Consider the following 14645-nt stretch of genomic DNA (forward strand, 5'->3'; position numbering starts at 1 on the left):
TATGCTTGTTTAGAAGAAGTCTCTACCGTCCTCGCCTTTCTTTACTTTTAAAATTGCAACTATATGATGTTTGTACATGATGGATATTTAAGAGAAATTGTTATGTGTGTTTATTAATAAGAGCAATAGAAGCCGAATAAGAATTGTTTGTATTTTTGATATTTAGACGCGGTTTCTTATCTCTTATCTTGTATATGTAGATACGGTTTTTACGGTTGTGTTCCTGAAGGTCTAACTTAAAATCTAGTTTAATACGTTTTATCTTGATACATTATCTAGTAGTGCTGTATTTAATTGGTTTTCCTATTTCTGACATCCACGTGGATGACGTAGTACCGGGCATAAAGCTAGTATGCCATAATTTCAACCTTTCCCATCATTCGAGACGCAACATCGATCTCTCTAATATTTTCTCACAAGTTTGGGTTCTACCTAAGCCACCTGCGTTCAATGGTTCCCTGCAATTTTTTATACACTTGTCTCTCCGTCACTACTTTGGCTGTTATTCTGACGCTTCTAAAAAAGAATCTAAAATCAGTATTCATTAAAATGTATAACTTTCTTGGTTGACAATATTCCAAGGATTTTTGAATTATTCAAAATGAGGCTATTTTTTTGTTCTTTTATATAATCATGATTTTTTTTTCAAGTATATTAAAATCATTAATTTACTAGCTCTATGCTCGACTGATTTTTTCGCCAATAATTTCAAATAAACATATTAAGACCTGAATTTTCAAAAATTCAAAACACACTTCTGTGTTTTAGTAAATGTGATTTATAATTTCATGTTTCTATATTCATCACCAGTTTAGCCTAGTTTTGATTTTTGTTCATCAGTCGATATAATTCAACTAAGTTAATTAAGCACATACTTATTTGTTTATATATTATGATCTTCTATTTCATGTTGTGTTTCTGCCTACCCCCATGGGAGACAGGCGTGAGGTTATGTATGTATGTATATTGTGTTTACTAAGGATCAGTATCAAGAAAAAATATACAGTGCAATAGAATACTATTATTCATTACATATATAGAACTTTATGTACCTGCTCTTACCTCACACTGTGTACAAGTTGTAACAGATGAGTACATTGCAAATGTTTGCTCATTCCAGGTGTGGGTATGGGTATACGGTGCGAGTGCTCCGGCGCCAGCGCTTGCCCCGACGGCGCTGCCAACGGTACATGCGTCACCCAGCCGGGCGGCTTCTGCTTCGTGACCCTGGAGGAAGTGCTCGACGAGAATGGATATGTCGTACGGGACCGCACCTTAGGCTGCCTGCCGCCCGATGAGTCTGGATTCATGCAAGTGAGTTATCAGGAATGCCCGTTATTTTTTTTTTATAAAATATGAATAACTAGTTGTGATAAGACGATATGGCCGGAACGGGAGTGAATGCAGAAATGACTGCGAATAGGGAAGAATGGAAAAGAAAAATATATTACGCCGATCCCAAATAATAATTGGAATAAGGGTTGGAAGATTAGTGGGTCTGCGAGCTGCATTTAAGACGTTAGACTTCATTGTTTTCCATCAAGTGAGATATTGATTAATTGTGGGTCTGTTCAGTGGTAGAAAAGAAAAGACGATGATGACTAGCAAACCTTGCAAACGTTATTTTATTCCTTATTCTTACCTATCAAGTTTTATAATTTTTTTTTACAACTTAGAATGGCAAACAAGTTGACGGCCCACCTGATGGAATGTGGTAACCGTCGCCTATAGACATGAGCAGTACCATGGACATAACAGAGTATACTGTTTCGCCCATGATACCCCCCATGCGTTGCCATTCCTGAGAACTCAGGTGTTATTTCTCTGTACCCAGTAAATTCACGCCATATCCCACCATTCAAATCGAAATACAGCCATGCAAACACAACTGCTTCACGGTAGAAACACGAATGGGACAAAGGTATTCAAGCAATCGAAATGCGGGAGTCAAAACTATCCCGCATCTTAAGTCGGAGCCAACAATAATATCGACATTTACGTACAAATTTCATTAAAATTGGTTAAACGGTTTCGAAAATTTGTGTGAATGATCACGGGATTTTTGTATATTAGACTAGTGCCTACCTGCGTCTCGTTCGTGCAACCGAGATAAAAATCTATGTCCTTCTCTATCGCAAATACTCTAACACGTGTATACTTTTTGCGGCGCTCGGTTGAGCCGATAAAGCGTCAAGCACGCTTACTTTTCAACCAACTTCAAAAAGAAAGAGGTTCTTGAAGAGGTTGTATTTTTTATGTTTGTTACCTCATAACTCCGTCAATTGTAAACTGAATTGTTATTTTTTTTTTATCTGAAACTGAAGGTATATTTACAGATTGGCCCCATAGAAATTTAAAATAACTAGTTTCACCATTATTGAATTCGGTTTATTTTATGGTATACAATATCATTATGTAATATTATTAATGATATATCAATATGATGATGACTCGTAGACCCTAATGGACTTGTTAGAGGCTTTTGTCGACTGCTGTCGTTGCAGTGAATCTAACACTCGACGTTCCCACATTTCACTGAGCATGTTAGAATCCAACGTAACAAAGGGTTAGCCTACCGCCGTCATTCGCTTTAATCAAGTTTGTTGATGTTGTTTTCTATCCCTAAAGAGTGAGTAATCGAAGTTAATACACAAATTTTGGTGTTGTCCAAAAATCACAATCTGTAAGTCCAGCCACTTGATCACGACGTTTTCTAGGATGAATGAAGTCGTCAGTCGTATTTAAAACCAACTGCTACTACACCTAATTTTCCTCTTTTAAGCATTACAATGTATTGTCCCTTCCTTTCAAACTTCAAATTTAGAATTTTGCATAAAAGGAAAAAAAAAAACAATAGCCAAAATTGGTTTATGAAGCGTTTGGCGTCTTTATGAATAAGGCCAAAAGCATCTACCCATGCTATACAAATAATGAATGAATGGTTAACTTTCTCTTTACAAAAGATAGTACAAAGTAACAATTTGAGGTACAATTAAATATAAATATATGTAATACTAATTTTGTGAGAGACTAGTGCCCGCGGTAGGTTTTGAAGAATCTGTATTACAAGTCGCCAGTGCTCCATCTCCATGGAACTACACAATACAAGGCAACCAAATGAGTGTTATAATACACAGATAACAAAAAAGAGATCTAAATCGCGTATGTGTATGAGGAGGGGGGGGGGGAGAGGGTTGAGAGAGAGAGAGCGTAGGGATTAAGTAGGAGAGTGAGTGTATGTGTGTGTGTATTATATATGGGTGTTTATGTGACAACTGTTGTGTAGAGTCACAATGAGTGGGCAATATGTATGTTACGATATATATTTATATATACATAAGTGTAGAATTATTCAACTAAATATAGTAGAGATATATTCTGGATGGAGATTTCATAAAGCAAAAACTCAGAAATGGCAACTTTGTCTCCAAATTTTTTTGTCGTTTCCCCGAGCCATGTTTCTTTCGGGAAAATGTCCAATTTCATTAGTACAACACTTTTAAAGAATGCTAATTATTTCTTACTAACCACAGGGTGAATAGACGTATACTCATATTATATACACGCTCAATGATATTTTTATAATCAACTTATTCGATTTCGCGAAGTTGGCAAAATATCAAATAATAATATACTAGCCGTCGCCTTTGGCTTCGAGCACGTTTATACGTTACCTGCCGTTCTCGTAGGAATTGTTTGAAATACGAAATCCCTTTTTTAGTGCCCCCTTTATTGGGAAGTAGTGTGCATAATTTAGGCTGTGTATTGTCTCCGAGTCGGCCAAACAATGTTGTGTTTAAGTAGATTAATTTATTTATATCCATATTGATCTTACAAATGTGGAAGTAACAATTAATGAATAATAATAATTTGTACCTGTTGTTAAATCATTACAAAGTTTTTAGACGCCAGGTAAAATATTTTATAGACAGTAATATTGTTTATTTGACGATATTTTTATTATAAACATTTCTACAAGTCATAAAAATAACAAAAATATACAAAATTTTGTACACGGTGCGATGTAAATGGTCGTGAATTTTATATGACGTGATAGATGAGACGATCACACACGGGCATTAAAATAAAATTCTTTCAATAAATCAGAACTGTTCCAATTGGATATGATTTACTGCAGCGTCAGTTGTTATTTTTGTGTCTTATTGAAATTTCTTGGAAAGTAAGTTTAATTTTTTTATTTTATTTTTCAGTGCAAAAGCAGTCAAGTTCCACATCAGCACCCCAAAGCGATCAAATGCTGCGAGTCAGATTATTGCAACAGAGAGCTACACCCTCAGCTGCCGGAGGCTCCGCCTGACGTGACCGAAACGCCAACAGGCATACACCCCACGCTTCCCGGTAGTCCCGCTATTTTCGTCGCTGCTGCTCTATGCGTAGCACTCGTAGCCTTCGTGGCCGCTTTTCTACTGCTCTTCAGGCGACGAAGACGCGGCTGCAAACGACCTCCGTCCCCACCGGCACCCTCGCACCACGCAGAGATTTCGTCCGGCTCGGGCTCTGGACTACCCCTCCTCGTGCAGCGAACTGTGGCCAAACAAATACAAATGGTCGAATCTATCGGCAAAGGACGCTACGGTGAAGTTTGGCTGGCGAAATGGCGAGGCGAAAAGGTCGCCGTCAAAGTGTTCTTTACCACTGAGGAGGCGTCGTGGTTCCGAGAAACTGAAATATATCAGACGGTACTCATGCGCCACGAAAACATTCTCGGGTTTATAGCTGCAGATATCAAAGGTACCGGTTCTTGGACGCAGATGTTACTCATCACGGACTACCACGAGAACGGCTCGCTCCACGACTACCTGCAGACCGTCGTGCTGGACACGCATAGTTTAGTGTCGATGGCGTACTCGATAGTCAGCGGCCTGGCGCACCTCCATATGGACATCTTTGGGACTAAGGGCAAGCCGGCTATAGCGCATCGCGACATAAAGAGCAAGAATATCCTCGTGAAACGGAACGGACAGTGCGCCATAGCTGACTTCGGGCTCGCAGTGCGCTTCGTGGCGGAGGAAAACACAGTAGATATAGCGCCGAACACGCGCGTCGGTACGCGTCGCTACATGGCGCCCGAGGTGTTAGACGAAAAACTCGACGTCACCAATTTTGAAGCGTTCAAAACGGCCGATATGTATTCGCTTGGGCTCGTTCTGTGGGAGATGTGCCGGCGCTGTGCCAGCGGAGACAAGGGACAGTTCGTGGAAGCATACGCGCTTCCGTACCACGAGTACGTCCCGCCCGACCCATCTTTCGAGGACATGCATGCAGTGGTTGTGGCGAAGAACATCCGGCCACCGATCCCCTCGCGCTGGATGTCAAGCGAGCCGCTGGCAGCCCTGGTGACGGTCATGTCGGAGTGCTGGCACGCCAACCCCCCGGTGCGGCTTACGGCGCTGCGCGTTAAGAAGACTCTCGTGAAGTACGTCACCGAGACGCACGTCAAGTTAGTGTGACCGTTGTAAATATGTGGTTTGTGTACTGTTCCTGTAAATATGTACTGAGTACCTACTGTGTGTGTGTGTCGGACGGTGGACTTGCCGAGACGCGACTAGGCTAAGTTCAAAGTTAAGTTCCTCGATATATTTCTATTTATTTTTACGTGAAACAAATATACCCATAGTTGTAACGGCCATCGATTGTAAATTCAGACTGACCACCGTTTCGTTTAAATCTCAGTATTGTTAAGTTTGTTGAAGTCGGCGGCTCCGACCCGACCGATATGTAGATACCAGTGTACTGTACAGAAACTGTTGCCCCCCCAATAGTTTTTATTACAACATCCTTGTTTATTCAGCTTGAATCTCTCGGATATTTGTAATCATTCGGATTTGATTTGTTCTTTGGACTAATGTTTTTATTTTACGATTGTTATGTAGAACTAAAGGATTTTATAGTGAAAATTTATTGTCTTCCGTTTTGATAAGCAATTTCAAGTGTTCGTGTTGAGGCAGCTTATGAAGTACTCGGATTATGTTCTATTATGTATTATAATTGGCCAGTGCTGCGCGGTGTACATGGAAACATTAACGAGTTGCATTGTGATATTTTGACAATAAGATGCCTTAAAATACAAAGTGTTGTACAAAATATGATTTCAAAATTATACAGTCCCAGTTGATTATGAACTGGATATACTGTGCACAGGTAGAGACATTGCTGTAGTGGACCCGTTGTAGATCGTACTTAATGTCGAGCAGAAGACTTATTTGTGTGTGAGTATTAAAAATATGCGCAGTGTCTTAGGAGGATGCCTTCGCCACGTTTAGTATTAAAATAACACGATTCGTTGTCGTGATGCACTTGGTCTGGCGGTTATGGAGCAGGGCAGGATAGTTATGTGCCTTATTTCACAAATGTATCTTGATCTCGGTGCAAATTCTATAAAACAAATATGTGTTTTGAAATATTTAGGGTCGGTAGCGCGCACGTGAGGTCACTAGTGTTGCAGGCGACCATAGACCATAGAGTAACCGTTTACCATCAGACGGGCTATATGCAATGCCAGTTTTGTGGTATAAATAAATTAAAAAGAGTTTTAAAATGTGTAGATCACGTTTGCTTTCAGGAATTCTATCGCTGAAAAAAAAAAAACATTTTCTGACAGTTCAATATGACAAGATTTGTAATTTATAACACCAGTAGGATAATGTCTGGGTTAAAATTAATAATGATTGATTTGTGAACACGTAATCGGCCTAAATAGTTGAGAGATTCTGGTTCGAATCCTGTCGTATGGAATTGTGGGAACGTTGAATTTTATTTATTTATTCTTTATTGCACAATAAAACTTTGTACAAGTGGCGAGCTTAATGCCGTATGGCATTCTCTACCAGCTAATTTTCCAGTCTTATTATTTAAAACTAGTTCTCCGTCTCTCGCCCAGTGAAGAAATGATACTAAACTTGAAGATTATTGTATTGTCTTCTATCTGGCATTACTATTTTTATGTGAAGATGTGAGCCTTCTTCACTTTTCCGTACGTTTAGGTACAGCTGTTCTGAAGCACTTATATACGTTATCATTTTGATTTGTATTTATACAGATTCAGTAGATATTCTTGACCAAAATGGCTCTCTAAAATCACTTAAATGAATTGTTATTGTTGAATATTGCAAAAACAAGTGAGTTTTGCATTAAAACATTTTTTTTTTATTTTAAAAGGTTTATACGAGATAAAATACTTCATCATTATTGGTGATAAAATGTCAGTAATTAATTGTATCATTTGTAACGAACATGTTAATCCATTGGAATTTGCACCGGGAAGTAAATATATATATATACAAAAAATACACACAATTGTTTCCTTTTAAAAGGCTGGTGGTTGTATAATATTATGAACTGTTTAATTCTTGTGTGTGTTCAATGTGAGACCAAGTGGCGTAGCATTTATTGTGCGCAAGCGCGCCTGTACAGTGTTGTGTAAATATAGCGGTTAGCGACATTGAATAGGTATGTAATAAATGTTGATAGATAAGTTATGAATAAAATATAATGGACTTAGCTTTGTTGTTTTATTTATCTACTGTTATGTTAATCTTTAATTGGCGAATAGCTATTATTATTGATCCACTGAAACTGCGCAGAGATGTTGCATCTCTGTGCATCTTCTACCGAATTTATCATGGGGAGTGTTCTGAGGAATTGTTCGGATTGATACCTGCTGCTGAGTTTCACCACCGTACAACCCGCCACAAACTAAAGTTTCATCCCAATCATCTGGACGAGAGGCGGTCTTCCACCGTGCGTTTTTCAAGGCACTTTGTTCCACGCACAACCATTCTTTGGAATCAACTTCCAGCAGCAGTATTTCCGAACCGATACGACAACATAACCTTCAAGAAAAGAGTATATTCCTTTTTAAAAGGCCGGCAGCACACCTGCAATGCCGCTGGTGTTGTGGGTGATCATGGGCGGCGGTAGTCACTTACCATCAAGTGAGCCGCATGCTCGTCTGCCCCGTGTTGTAAAAAAAAAAATAATTAAGCAGAGGGTATTTAATAAAAGATAAATATGACGCAATTAATACCCGTAATTCTATATAATTTATTTAGTTTGGGGTAGATGCTTTTTTTAAGTGACATCAAATAGGAAGTTATTCTTAACGTTTACGCTCGAGATAAAAGTGTAATAGACTGATATTCTGAGATTTTCACCTTTTTTAGAGATTTAGAAGTTTTGATATGAACTTAATAAGCAGCAAGTGTTTAGTGACTTGTATATTTCGAGCATAAACAATTGTTAATTTGCTTGGTTTTTTTTCTGCATAACAATACAGACAGTAGGTATTTTTTTAATGGATGATAATGGAATAGCGTTGGTGGGTATCTTTAAGGGAAGAATTAATCACGATCCAGGGAATATCACTCCCAATTGTCCATTATGTAATCCAAAAGTTAGCCTATAGTGACGAATTTAACGATAAATTAGAGAAATTAGCTGGTTTTTCATCCTCGCCTATAATAACCCTCGGTTACCCCGCCAGCGTATAAAGTTAGCGCAGACGGGGTTACCATTCCATTATCATACATTACTACTACTTGTAATTGTCGGAAATTCTCGTTTAGGCAAACATCGTTGGATTACAAAATTTATTTTAATGTTCTTTTAAAATATGTTTAATTTTTATTACATAGTCTTAAAAATTAGTATAATTATTTACTCTTAATATAAATATATAAAATACACAAGAAATTCCATTTATTTTGTTTCTTTTTTTTATAGTATTGTCACTATTTTTTTAATTAGCAACACTATAAATATAATCACAAATAATCCGTTTTATGCAAAAAAATTTAAACTGATTAAGAAATTTTCCTGTTGCTTCACATAATTAAATATGGTTTATATACTATATATAAAACTAATATTAATTATATTACTGTTTTTTAAAGCAATAAACATTTTGTAGATAAAATTAACTTTATAGCTAACCTAATGTTTAGTTTATTAAACGGAAATAACGAAACGTGTATGATATTTGCTTACCATGGCGGCCGGTAGTGTGTTAAATAGAATGTGCCAATTTAAGGCATTAATATGGACTTAGCAAAATTCATTGAATATTAAAAAAATATACCATTTTTTAATACAATATTTATTAAAACCCTTAGCATAAATTAAACCAATTTTGCAAATGTGGAACATTTTATTTGTGTATAATATAATTATTACACATTTTTGTACATTTTAATCGAGATTCTAGCAAATTCGTCAATTTAAGTATATGGCTTATAATTTTTTGCATCTTTTTAATATACAAAAACAAATTTTACTTATTAAATAAATTAGATACGTCAAAATACATTGAGCATATAAGGGAACATTAACAAAAAAGTCAGCTAATTTGACAAAAATTTTACCCGTTTTTAAGGTTCGATTCTCTATATAATGTAAGAGAAAAATATATTATATATAACAAGGATTACTATAGATTACAGTCTTTTATCACATTATAGTCAATATTAATGTTTTTTAACCTACGAATAATAATTATTCGTAGATGTTAATTTTTCAATGTACTGGTAATTTTGATTACATTAAACCAGTATTATTGTCAGTACAGCTAGTGTTAATTTACAATGTGTAATTTAAATATTGTAAATTAACACTGGTTGTACATACTGATAATGCTCGAATATATATTAGTGTACAGAGGAACATTGTATACACATGTGTACTAATTATATACATATATTTAGTAGTTACGAAACATTTCGTTGGTAGAATTGCATTAGTTTAATAATTGATCACTCTATTCTCAATATATATAATGTACTCTGGGATTAAGACGGTTTCCACGGGGAACCGCGTGGAGGTCGACCTGATAGGGTATACTTGTTTTACTAGCAATAGTAGCCAAATTACAAACAATTTTTCCGGGGTGAAGGGGATCCCTGGAATATAGGTGTTGTTTTAGAATTGGTGCTGTTCATGTCTACAGGAGACGGTTACTTTTTTACATAAAAACGTTTAGAATTCGCAGCTGTAAGAAAATTTAGATGTGTGTGGAGTGCCAAATATTAGAACTATGTGTGGGATGAAATAAAATTTCCTAATTTTAGGCGGTAATCAGGAAGATTTATTTCGACATCTTATTTATTCAGAAAATTCAGAAACTAATAAAATTATAACAATACAATAAGAACGCTACTCAAGACCTCTACAAAATTTGAGAAGTGATTCTAAGAAAAACCTGTATTGTACTTGTTCAAGTTAGGTATAAATAAAAGCCGGTTGTTGTACTTAAAATGAGATTTATTCACTTATTTACATTCATCACAAATACTTCGACACACTCGCTCTATTACTATAGAAATTATACCATTTCAGTCATCCTAGTCCGTTCTCTTCAGTAGTCTTATAAAATTGAAATTTTGTGGACAGTCAACTACATTTTAGCATTGGCGAATTTAAAATTATTTCCCAGAGGGACCTGGCTTTATAAAACAGGTATATATGCACTCTCCAATCTGTCTCTCTTCTGAGGTGGGGACGGCCCACCCAGTCCCCGTTTTAAAACGCCTAATGCATATTAGGTACAATATAAAATAACCAACAAATGATTGACCATATTCTCAAGATGAGCGTTAGATAACAACTAAAAGTAGAATTAAGTTTAATAAGGCGCGTATCTTCTAGACGGTGAGGGTCCACGCATTCCCGGCCTGTGGACAAATAATCATAATTATGTAATTTCATTTCATGGAATGGCTGAAAACGATATAGTGACTGCAGAAAAGTAAGGTTGACTGGTGAATATTGCAATAGTAAAAACACCTTGGTGTGGAGCAAATATTTTATTCCGAGTAAGTAAAAATCGTTACAATACCATCATGGCTGTAGCTAGGGGAGGCATTAAGTGGCAACGCCCTACCTTAAAAGACCCAATGTCCTTAAAATGAAAGGCTCCAAGAAAATTTGACATTTGCTTTTTCGAGGTCACTTAATTATGGCTTTTGGCCTATCAAAAAGCTCTTTTAGCCTACCTTAAACTTAAGTCTAGCTACGGCCCTGAATGCGATGTAGTTAGAAAGAGTGTCAGTATTGTTGCCAAGGTACAAATCACATTAGGATGAGCAATATTTAACAGAAATGAATGTTAGTTTCTAATAGTGAACCTGACTGTGCTATCAGTAAGCTGATGAGGCTCGAATGAGAGAATGATAGGTGAGGATGAAAAGAGGTCAGTTTAGCCCATCAAGTTAAATTCTAAAAGAATTAATCACGATCATTTACAGGGAGAACCGATCTGATAGATACTTTATCTATATATTATTAGCAATGGAGTTTTTAGTTTTTTTTTTTTTTATAAGTAATCATGTATAGTGGAATATCTGGATTTGTTCTTTTAATAAAGTTTACAATTGTAGTTTAAAAACTAGGTACTAATTACCTACAGACACCACTTATATATAAAAATCTATTGCTGATCGTTAATCTCGTTAAAACTCAAAAACCGATTCAATTATTATTTTGTTTTGTTCGTTTTGAAGTCAGAAAGATCTTAAGACTTAGTTGAAAAATAGAAAAATTTAAATATGTATAATTTGTATGGGAATCACTTCTTTGAATTACTTTATTATATAATAGATTGAAATTGTAGGTGAAACAAAGTTTATTGGGGTCACTTAGTAATATGAAGATCAAATCTAAGGATTTCTATTTCTAGTCTGATTTGTGCAAGAAAAACAGACAACACATTGAAACAAAAATTAGTTACTTTGTCATTAATGATAATTACCTCCTGTCATCAAATGTGTCTCGGCTGAAATCTTCGTACATACTGTAATAAAAAAAAGCAACCTGTTAGTATTTCAAATTAAATGCCAACTACATATTGTACTGATATTTTCGTTATAATTATTTATAACTTTAAAATGATATTTATTGGGTTTTCCTACCCATAAAAATAACTATGTTTGTCTATATATATTTATATAAAAATCTAATATCAGTGTTTGTAGCCAAGACTAAACCCATTTTCATGAAATTTTTTATGTATATTTGGAAGGTACGAGATTAGGTCATAATGTATATTTTATTCCGCTAGATGATTAGGATGTCTCTATTCAGATAATTTTTTTGATGGCTGAACAACATATGCCAGATTAGCTAGTATACATATAACTGTAACAATGACAAGTTCTCACCCGCGGGACATTTGAGGTCCTCGCGGGGGACTCCTGCGGCTGAACATAGCATCATACGACGACCTCATGGCTCCCATGCTGTTCCTCATGGGGGGCAGGCTGGGCATCGGCGGCATGGGCTCGCGGCGCAGCGGCGGTGACACGAAGTCTCCTCGAGCACCTCGCGATGCCCCCATGTCTAGTCCCCGGGAAGCACCCACTGGGTATCTTCGCTCGAACATGTCCCTCGGGGAGTCAAAACGTGGCCGGTCATAGTACCCATCATATGGATCCTGTTACATACAAATCAAAATTAGTCTTTATACAATAAAAAGATTTTCTCAGTTTAAATATTCATTAATTCACTGAAATTTATTTTTGAATTTAAATAAAAACAATATCATTATAAGAATGTAGTACTTAAATAATTTTGAAGATTCTGAAGAACATGTGAAAAATATATGGTGGGATAGTTATTAATTAAACTGTAGCATCACTGAGCTCGTAGTGTGAGCAGCCCGAGTTAGGTACCGTGTGCGGAGAAAGGATCCACGCGCTCGGCCTACGTGATGCACTGCCAGAGGTTTTGTCGAACCGACGATTCGAATAAATAATAACAGTAGAGAAACGCGTTACCCCAAATCCTCCCATCATGCGATCGCGGAGGAACGGCGGCGGCGGCGGCGGGGGGTATGGGTCGCGGCCAAACGCGCGATCACGGAAACCGTTGCGGTCAGGGCCCACCGCCTTGGGGCACTCCTTGGACCAGTGACCGCCGCGACCGCAGCGGTAGCACTGCTCGGGGTCGCCCATTCCCGGCCGTTGCCGGACGCGGCTCGTCGACAGCTGCACCTTCATGGGCTGGCCGTCCACCATCATACCGTTCAGCTCTTTGATAGCTTCGTTCACGTCGCCCGACGCGTCCAAGTGCACGAATCCATAGTTACGAACGATATCGCACTCGACGACCGTGCCGAACTTCTGAAACAGCTCGCGGACCTCCGGCGCGCGCGTCTTGTCCGTAAGGTTACCGACGAATATTTTTGTGGTCGGCGTCGACGGCGCCTTCCGGCTCTTGGCCGCCTCTATTTTTATCGGTTGGCCATGAACTACCTCTCCGTTTAAGTTCTGAATAGCTTCGCGACCGACTTGCTCATTTTCCATGTGCACGAAACCGTAATTTCTGACGATATCGCATTCTACGACGGTACCGTATTTTTCGAACAGCGGTCTAAGATCAGCGTCGGTTGTTTTATCGGAAAGACCGCCGACGAAGATTTTGAATGTACCGGCGCCCGGCATTTTAGATTCTGAAACGCATACACAATTTGACGAAATGAGTCAGAAGCGTCCATGGCAAAGCTAGGTATATCGCAGTATCGTCATTTTGGAGGAAGTTAGTTATCAACTAAAATAATACTTACCTTCAGAAGCCAGTACGGAAGAACGCTAAAAACTTGTTGTTGAAAATACCACTATTAAACTATTTATTACACAATTTTTATGACTGTAAAATGAAATGAAGTAAAAGAAGTTACATAAAATGGCGTCTCAAACTCACAGTTTCACACGTCACGAATAAAGCTAACGTAAAAATAAAATGGCTGAGTCTGTGTTGCCAACTCCATAGAAAATTTCGAGGCTGAACTGTATTAAGAACAAAAGAGAATGCTTACCGAAATTTAACTTAAAACTGTAATTGATCTTGTAACGTTGATTTTTGATGTATATATTTTTATAAACTTGTCTTTGTAGTTATCTTTGGAGATATAATTACATAAATATATGTATATAGATGTAGCCGCGCTCGAGGGAGCGAGATCTAAGGGATGACAAGATGTAAGACGGTAATAATTAAATTAATAAAAATAATTTAAAATTCGACTTATTTTTTGTTGTCCTCAAAGGAGGAGCTGTGTATTCATTACCATTTTTGTTTGAAACATTTCAGCTACATAATTGTACCTACTTATCAGCAATCACCATGAAGAGCCATCTTTTTATAAAAAAGTTTTTTTTAATTTCAAATCGTTACTGACTGATTTATAAAAATAATAAATGATGAAAAAAAATTGAAAATGAAATATGATTAGGATTTGAGGATAGCTTATAACGTAGCAATTACTTGCTCTGTGAGATACCCCACAAGCAATATGTGAATAAAATAATTTATTTTATCATCATCCACATCTTTATTATCTTTTTATACTTATTTGGAGTTAAGGATATGCATTCCTCTTTCATTTTCTTGTCTGCATTCGCAATTATTTCTGCATTTACTGGAAATAATTCTAATCATTTGGTCTTTTGGGTAGTCTAACCTATTATTTCAATAGTTTTCAGCCTTTATATTTATTAATATATTTTTTAACATTGTCCTTATCTCTGTGCGTCGATAAATTTTTATATAACCTTCATCAACAATATTATTAATAATTGTAATTTATTGCCAAAAAAGCATTAGCTAGATAAATCCTAAGACATTTAAATTGGTAA

At 36.8% G+C, this 14645-nt stretch overlaps 2 protein-coding genes across 6 annotated transcripts in view; one reads left to right on the top strand and one right to left on the bottom strand.

The window, feature by feature from the left end:
* LOC113516285 (bone morphogenetic protein receptor type-1B) overlaps positions 1-7522 on the top strand; it is a 109388-nt gene extending 101866 nt beyond the window's left edge. For all 4 annotated transcript variants that reach the window (XM_026900682.3, XM_052895136.1, XM_052895137.1 and 1 more), the window contains exons 2-3: positions 1121-1314; positions 4212-7522. In XM_026900682.3, coding sequence (XP_026756483.2) covers positions 1121-1314; positions 4212-5471 — 1454 coding nt within the window. In that variant the 3' untranslated portion in view covers positions 5472-7522. The remainder of the gene's footprint in view (positions 1-1120; positions 1315-4211) is intronic.
* A 2732-nt stretch (positions 7523-10254) lies between these two features.
* Positions 10255-13747, bottom strand: LOC113516103 (RNA-binding protein lark). 2 transcript variants are annotated; one of them, XM_026900472.3, is made up of 5 exons: positions 13574-13747; positions 12786-13459; positions 12234-12442; positions 11762-11803; positions 10255-10685 (listed from the first exon to the last, which is right to left on the bottom strand). In XM_026900472.3, exons 2-5 carry the CDS (start codon positions 13449-13451, stop codon positions 10637-10639), a joined length of 966 nt encoding a protein of 321 aa, XP_026756273.1. In that variant the 5' UTR covers positions 13452-13459; positions 13574-13747; the 3' UTR covers positions 10255-10636. The 2 variants fall into 2 exon arrangements, with proteins under 2 accessions (XP_026756273.1, XP_026756272.1); XM_026900471.3 differs by having other exon boundaries at positions 12171-12442.
* Between the last annotated feature and the right edge of the window lie 898 nt (positions 13748-14645).

The sequence above is a fragment of the Galleria mellonella genome, unplaced genomic scaffold (assembly GCF_026898425.1).
Source record: "Galleria mellonella isolate WM207_F2 unplaced genomic scaffold, CSIRO_AGI_GalMel_v1 utg266, whole genome shotgun sequence".
Taxonomy (NCBI): Eukaryota; Metazoa; Arthropoda; class Insecta; order Lepidoptera; family Pyralidae; genus Galleria; species Galleria mellonella.

Excerpts from the sequence above, each read along its gene's own strand:
- LOC113516103 (XM_026900471.3), bottom strand. The coding sequence starts at position 13,451 with ATGCCGGGCGCCGGTACATTCAAAATCTTCGTCGGCGGTCTTTCCGAT. Across the intron at positions 12,443-12,785 it reads GCATGATGGGAGGATTTGGG|GATCCATATGATGGGTACTA; the intron begins GTAACGCGTTTC and ends TGTATGTAACAG. Across the intron at positions 10,686-11,761 it reads GACACATTTGATGACAGGAG|GCCGGGAATGCGTGGACCCT; the intron begins GTAATTATCATT and ends ATTTGTCCACAG.